This window comes from Ornithorhynchus anatinus, chromosome 1 (assembly GCF_004115215.2).
Source record: "Ornithorhynchus anatinus isolate Pmale09 chromosome 1, mOrnAna1.pri.v4, whole genome shotgun sequence".
Classification (NCBI taxonomy): Eukaryota; Metazoa; Chordata; class Mammalia; order Monotremata; family Ornithorhynchidae; genus Ornithorhynchus; species Ornithorhynchus anatinus.
In genome coordinates this window covers 180148275-180155766 of record NC_041728.1, presented here as the reverse complement: position 1 = coordinate 180155766, position 7492 = coordinate 180148275, and the positions used below count along the sequence as shown (strand labels likewise).

General features: G+C 55.2%; 1 protein-coding gene across 1 annotated transcript; it reads right to left on the bottom strand.

The window, feature by feature from the left end:
* Window positions 1-604: 604 nt before the first annotated feature.
* On the bottom strand, window positions 605-2818 carry LOC100091990 (C-X-C chemokine receptor type 1-like). The gene has a single exon (XM_001520667.4). The coding sequence runs from the start codon at window positions 2756-2758 to the stop codon at window positions 1694-1696; it is 1065 nt and encodes a 354-aa protein (XP_001520717.2). The 5' UTR covers window positions 2759-2818; the 3' UTR covers window positions 605-1693.
* Between the last annotated feature and the right edge of the window lie 4674 nt (window positions 2819-7492).

The following is a 7492-nucleotide window of genomic DNA, read 5'->3' as shown; positions in this document are numbered from 1 at the left end:
GTGGTATTTATTGAGCTCTTCCTGTGTGCGGAGCGTTGTACTAAGCGCTTGGGAGAGTACAATTCGATAGAGTCGGTAGATGCATTCCCCATCCTCTGGGAGCAGGCAGTCAAACCGTGTGAAGAACACTGTACTGAGTGCTTGGGGTGCCCAGTATGCAGGATCGATGTTCTTGAGGAGATTACAGTCCATTGTATGCAGAGCACTGCACTGAGCACTTGGGAGAATAAAAAGGTTAGTCTACTCGATCCCTGCCCTCAAGGAGCTGACAGTCTACTGTGTGCAGAGCACTATACTAAACACTCAGGGGGGATAACAGAATTGGTAGACCGATCCCTGCCCTCAAGAAACTGACAGTCTACTGTGTGCAGAGCACTGTACTAAGCACTTGGGAGAGGACAATAGAGTTGGTAGATGGGATCCCTGCCCTTGAGGAACTTTCAGCCTGCTGGACCTTGTTCACAACCCTGTGAACCTGGGGCAGGGAGCCCCTCCACATCCCTCCCCCACCTCCACCATCCCCTTCCCCAGGGCTTACCACCATTCCCCTATTGCAGCCCTCCTCCCACTCCCTGCCCCCAGCCAATGTTACCCCACTCTCCCCAGACCCCCGGAGCAGTAATGGAACCCCCTGGCCCCCAAGGTCACCCCTGCCTGTGGGGGCTGCACTGGGGCATTCCGAGGGCTGGACCTGGGGCCATAGACATGGGGTTGGGGGGGGAGAGGCTTCAGCCCCCTGCCCGGCCCCTCAAGATTCCCCCACCTGTGGGGGGTCCAGGGCCACAGACCTGCGAGAAGGCTCAGACATAAGAGGGGGGAAGGAAAAATCCTGAGCCCCCTGCCTAGCCGTTTCTGTTTGACCTGGGCCCATTCCGATGGGCCGTGCCATGGTTTCCAGACTACATTCCCAGGCCCACGGTGGCCCGCGGCTGTGGTCAATCAGGATGGATCAGGGTGGTCCAGAGTCCTCAGGCCACACCTGGCCAGGCCGGCCATGGGCCTACAGCCCGCACACCCCCTACTCCGTCGTCACCCAGGACTACCCAGCGACCTCTCACCGCCCCAGCCGCCCGCCACCGGCAAGAGAGATGGGCACAGGGCCGGGGACAGGGCACGGTCAATGGCTTGGACACAGAGAAAGAAGCACGGGCATGGACAGAGAGAAGGTTTTGGGGGTCAGGCATCCCCCGACCCTTGGGGCTGGCCCTTGACCCAGGGGAGCATCAGGAGTCGACCTATTGCGGGGTCTGGGCAGGTGGGGTGTCTTGTGTCCCGTGGGAGGGTTCCAGGGTGGGGGAGGGGACCAGCCATCCGGATGGTCCTCCCCGTCGGCCCTCAGAGAAAGGATTTCCAGAAAACGATCCCCACCGGCCCATTATCCCTATCTCTCTTTTACCTCTCCCTCCCTCTCCAGGCCCCTTTGCAGAGAAAATCTGAGGTCCAGCAGATACAGTTTGGGGCCGGGGACAAAAGGAGTGGTGAGTGGAGAGGGGGTGGCTGACCGCCTGCTTGGGCCCCGGATCGGATCTTCAGGGTCCAGGTGGGAGCTCTCAGTCCCCTCCCACGCCAGAGGAGAGAAGAGGGGACAGATCCCAGAAGGAAGGGTCCCTCGGGGAAGGCCAGGGAAGCCGGAAACGGGAAGGCCAGGGGGACGGGTGACCTGAAGGCCTAGGGCAGTCGGGTCCAGGGGCGGTCACATGGTGGTCGTGTTGGCCGACGATGAACTGTGGGAGGACGGGACCCGGTGGCGGACGAGGAAGTCCTTACTGACCAACCCGCGGGCGGCCAGGATCCTCAGCAGGCTGTGCCGGAACTTCTGGCCCACGAAGGCGTAGACGATGGGGTTGAGGCAGCTGTGCAGGTAGCCCAGCACCGGGGTGACCACCAGGGCACGGTCCACGTGGTCCCGCAGGCCGCAGCTGTCAGCCAACACTTGGATCCACATGAGGGAGTCGATCACCAGGATCACGTTGTAGGGCAGCCAGCAGAGCAGGAAGACCAGCACCACCGCCAAGACGACGCGCATGGCCCGGTGCTTCTGGCCCATGCGGGCGCGGAACAGGACGGCCAGGGTGCGGCCGTAGCAGAAGAGCATGACCAGGAGGGGCAGCAGGAAGCCGAAGGTCTGCTGCAACAAGCGCAGGATCACCCGCCAGCGGGCCGTGTCTTTGCCCATGTTCTCGTAGCAGACGGGGGTGGAGTTGTGCGGGGTGAAGACATCCCGGAGGACCAGGGCGGGCAGGGCCAGCAGGAAGGACAGGATCCAGAGGCCCAGGCAGACGAAGACGACCCAGCGGCGCTGGTGGGCTGCAGACCGGGTGGCGTGCACGATGGCCAGGTAGCGGTCGACGCTGATGCAGGCCAGCAGCAGGACGCCGCTGTAGAAGTTGAGGTCCTGCAGGACGGACACCAGCTTGCAGAGGACCGTGCCGAAGAGCCAGCCGGTCACCTGGTAGGCGGCCCAGAAGGGCAGGGTCAGGGCGAAGAGCAGGTCGGCCCCGGCCAGGTTGAGCAGGTAGACGTCGGTCACCGTGCGGTGCGGGCGGTTGTGGAGGACCACCAGCGCCACCAGTGAGTTCCCCACCACGTTGAACAGGAAGACCAGGCCGTAGAGCGCTGCCAGGGCAGGCCGCATCACCGCCCCGGTCTCCCGGGGACAGGTGAACGTTTCCGCGGGGGACGGGTATTCCGTGCTGTACTCGTAGCCGTCTTCCAGGAACAGGTCCCGGAGCTCCGACTCGTTGGAGACGACCCCCATCCCGCTGGCCTGGAGTCCTCCTGCAGGGAGACCCCCTGCCCCGCCACTGGGCAAATGCCCAGAGGATTCGTAATTATAAATGTGGTGTTCGTTAAGCGCCAGGCACCGGACTAAGAGCGGGGGTGGATTCAATCAAATCGGGGTGAGCAGAGTCTCTGTCCCTCGTGGGGTTCTCAGTCTCGATCCCCATTTTACAGAGGAGGTAACTGAGGCCCAGAGACTTGCCCAAGGTCACACGGCAGACAGTGGTTTGTGGTTTTCCGGGGAAACTGGGGGCTCCCCGACCGCCACAGCCAAAATCGACTTGCCCTCTGGAGACTCCGTATCTGCCTCCAAAAGTGTGTCACGAATCTCCTCCAAGAAGCTTTCCCTGACTAAGCCCTCCTCTCCTCTTCTCCTGCTCCCTTCCACAACGCCCTGACTCGCTCCCTCTATTCATCCCCCCTCCCAGCCCCATCGCACTTGTGTATATATCTTAAATTTATCGATTTATTCATTTGCTTGTTTATATTAATGTCTGTCCACTCCTTGTGGGCAGGGAATGTGTCTGCACTGTATTATCCTCTCCCAAGAACTTAGTACAGAGTTCAATAAGCAATGTGACTCAGTGGAAAGAGCCCGGGCTTGGGAGTCAGCGGTCGTGAGTTCTAATCCCGAATCTGCCACTTGTCTGCTGTGTGACCTTGGGCAAATCACTTCACTTCTCTGGGCCTCAGTTACCTCATCTGGAAAATGGGGATTTGAGCCCCACGTGGGACAACCTGATGACCTTGTATCTACCCCAGTGTGTAGAAGAGTGCTTGGCACATAGTAAGCATTTGACAAATACCATCATTATTGTTATTAATAATAATAATGTTGGTATTTGTTAAGCGCTTACTATGTGCAGATATTATCATTACTAATATATGCCATTCAATGAATGAATGCATGAAGGTCTACCACGGTGTAAGGAATGAGAGAGGAGAGGCAAAAGGTGAAACCAGCTGCTGCGAATACCAAACAGGCACAACAACACAACATTTTCATCTGGAAAATGGGGATTGAGAGTGTGAGCCCCATGTGGGACAGGGACTGGGTCCAATCCAATAATAATAATAATGTTGGTATTTGTTAAGCGCTTACTATGTGCAGAGCACTGTTCTAAGCGCTGGGGTAAACACAGGGGAATCAGGTTGTCCCACGTGGGGCTCACAGTCTTAATCCCCATTTTCCAGATGAGGGAACTGAGGCACAGAGAAGTTAAGTGACTTGCCCAGAGTCACACAGCTGACAAGTGGCAGAGCTGGGATTTGAACTCATGAGCCCTGACTCCAAAGCCCGTGCTCTTTCCACTGCGCCACGCTGCTCCTCTAATCCAATTTGCTTGTATCCACCCTAGTGCTAAGTACAGTGCCTGGCACATAGTAAGTGCTTAGCAAATACCACCGTTATTTATTATCAATACTGACTGTGAGCCTGTCATTGGGCAGGGATTGTCTCTATCTGTTGCTGGACTGTACATTCCAAGCGCTTAGTCCAGTGCTCCGCACACAGTAAGCGCTCAACAAATACAGTTGACCAACAGACTGAAGAGCCTGGTCCTGCCCCTCCCCCAGACCCCCAGGGAGCATCAAGCGCGGAGTGTGTGGCATAGAGTGTGCAGCACAGAGCATGGCAGAGAGAACGCTAACCCACCAACCGACCCAACCATGGCCTAGTGGGTAGAGCCCAGGCCTGTGAATCAGAAAGACCTAGGTTCTCATTTCGGCTCTACCGCTTGTCTGCTGTGTGACCTTGGGCAAGTCACTTCACTTCTCCAGCCCTCAGTTCCCTCATCTGGAAAATGGGGATGAAGACGGTGAGGCCCATGTGAGACAGGGACTGTGTCCAACCCGTTGATCTTGCATCTACCTCAGTGCTTAGAACAGTGCCTGACACATAGTAAGTGCTTAACAAAGACCACAATAATTAATAATAATAATTAACCCTTGAGTTGGGGAAGTTTGGCCGCGACAGAGAGGAAATGAACGGGCTCCTTATCGAGCCAGGACCGATGGCCACGTGAACTGGAGCCTTAGGAGGAGCAAAGATGCCTGTTCTCCCTCTCCCCAGTGGGGGATAAACTGAGGCACACTCCAGAGAAGAATTCCTCAATGTGTGGGGGGCTTTTTAAACATCCTGCAGGGATGGACAGGGTCTATTGTAAGCTCGTGTGGGCAGGGAATGTGTCTGTTTATTGTTGTATTGTACTCTCCTGAGTTCTTAATACAGTGGTATTTGTTATTTGTTAAGCGCTTACTATGTGCAAAGCACTGTTCTAAGCTCTGGGGGGGGGGGGGCATACAAGGTGATCACGTTATCCCACATAGGGCTCACAGTCTTAATCTCCATTTTCCAGATGAGGGAACTGGGGCACAGAGAAGTGCGTGGCTCAGTGGAAGGAGCCCAGGCTTAGGAGTCAGAGGTCAAGGGTTCTACTCCTGGCTCCGCCACTTGTCAGCTGTGTGACCTTGGGCAAGTCACTTAACTTCTCTGTGCCTCAGTTACCTCATCTGTAAAATGGGGATTAAGACTGTGAGCCTCATGTGGGACAACCTGATTACCCTGTATCTACCCCAGCGCTTAGAACAGTGCTCTGCACATAGTAAGCGCTTAACAAATACCAACATTATTATTATTATTTGGTCATTCATTCATATTTATTGAGCACTTACTGTGTGCAGAGCACTGTAATAAGCACTTGGGAGAGGACAATGCAACAAATAAACAGACACATTACCTGCCCACAACAAGCTTACAGCCCACGGGGGTGGGGAGGGAGACAGACATTAATAGAAAAATAAATGACAGATCTGGCCATAAGTGGTGTAGGGCTGGGAGGGGAGAAGAACAGAGGATGCAAGTCAGGGCAATACAGAAGGGAGTGGGAGAAGAGGAAAGGGGAGGGGGCTTAGTCAGGGAAGGCTTCCTGGAGGAGATGGACCTTCGATAAGGTTTTATTCCCCTATTTATTTTGTTAATGAGGTGTACATCCCCTTGATTCTATTTATCATGATAAAGTTATCTTGTTTTTGTTTTGTTCTGTTTGCTCTGCTGTCTGTCTCCCCCATTAGACCGTGAGCCTGTCACTGAGCAGGATTGTCTCTATCTGTTGCCGAATTGTACATTCCAAGCGCTTAGTACAGTGCTCTGCACATAGTAAGCGCTCAATAAATACTATTGAATGAATGAAGCAGAGGAGACTCATCGTCGGGAGGATTTGAGGAGGAGGCATTTGCAGGCCAGAGGCAATTAAATCGATCCTTGGGGCTTTGAGTCAAATCTCCGCTTGGTCTCTGGGGAATTGTCTGGAGCCCTGAAACACCCCCCCCCCCCACCGCTGGCCTCAGGAGAGAGGAAGCCCCTTGGACGCCCCACCCCCCCAACCCCTGCCCCCTCACAAGCCCCCATCCCCCCCGTTCTTCTCCTTCTGGCTGTGGGTTTTCCCCTTCCCCTGTGCAGCAGGGGCTATTTTAAGCCCAACGAAATCCAGTGGAGGTTGGTGAAACAAAGCAAAGAGAAATGCCCATCCACCCTGAACACCCCCTCCCCCAACATTCATACATTCAATCAATCGTATTTACTGAGCGCTCACTCTGTGCAGAGCACTGCAGCGTGGCTCAATGGAAAGAGCACGGGCTTGGGAGTCACTGGTCATGGGTTCTAATCCTGGCTCTGCTGCTTGTCAGCTGTGTGACTTTGTGCTTCTGATGGGTTGGTTGTCGGCTGAGTTGGAAAGTGCCCCCAGCCTTCGCTCCGGTCTCCCCACTTTCCCAGCCCCGGCCGGGGGGTGAAGATACCCAGAGGTGGGTCCCGCCTGCAGCGGGTCCCGGGGAGACCCTCTAGATGGAGAAACTGCCGGATAACGACTCGGGTGAAGACTCGGGGATCATTCCTTCCTTCATTCATTCAATCGCATTTATTGAACATCTACTGTGTGCAGAGCACTGTACTAAGTGCTTGGGGGACTATAATAAAGGATAAACAGACACATTCCCTTCCCACAATCTAGAAGAGGGGAGACAGACAGGAATAGAAATAAATAAATGACAGCTATGGACATAAGTGGTGTGGGGCTGGCAAAGGGGAAAAACAAAGGGAGCAAGTCGGCAAGTCCAGACCCTCAGTCCCGGAATCAGGACCCTCTCCCTGTGGGGCGTGGAGGGGGTCCGAGATGCTGGGGCCGCGGGCAGAGAGGGGTCCTCGGCTGGCTGTCGGCTCAACCTGCCTAGTGTCCTGACCTCGTGGCTGCGGAGGGGTTAGGGGGCGGGGGGCAAAGAAGGCGAAGGGGCTGCAGTGACACAATCAAGACAGGTGCTTCTCTGTGGTCTCCAGGGTCTCCCCCACCCCACTCCTGCCCTTCCCCCTCTACCCCTTGGGCTGCCGTGAGGCCTAGCCAGGTACTCACCTGTCCCAGCTGCCCCTCTGCCCCTCTGGTCGCCGCGGACCGCCTCCTGCCTCTGAGCCAGCTGACCTCTTAAGAGGGAAGGGGCAGGGGATATTGCACAATCATTTTCAATAGCATTTAGTAAGCGCTTACGTACCGGCCACACATAAAATGGTATATTTACAAGATAAGCTCCGAGGTATTTAATAATAACAATAATAATAATGTTGGTATTTATTAAGCGCTTACTATGTGTACTGGGGTAGATAGAGGGTAATCACGTTGTCCCACGTGAGGCTCACAGTTAATCCCCATTTGCCAGATGA

Bases quoted from the DNA above. Each gene is read 5' to 3' on its own strand.
- LOC100091990 (XM_001520667.4), bottom strand. From the start codon at position 2,758: ATGGGGGTCGTCTCCAACGAGTCGGAGCTCCGGGACCTGTTCCTGGAA.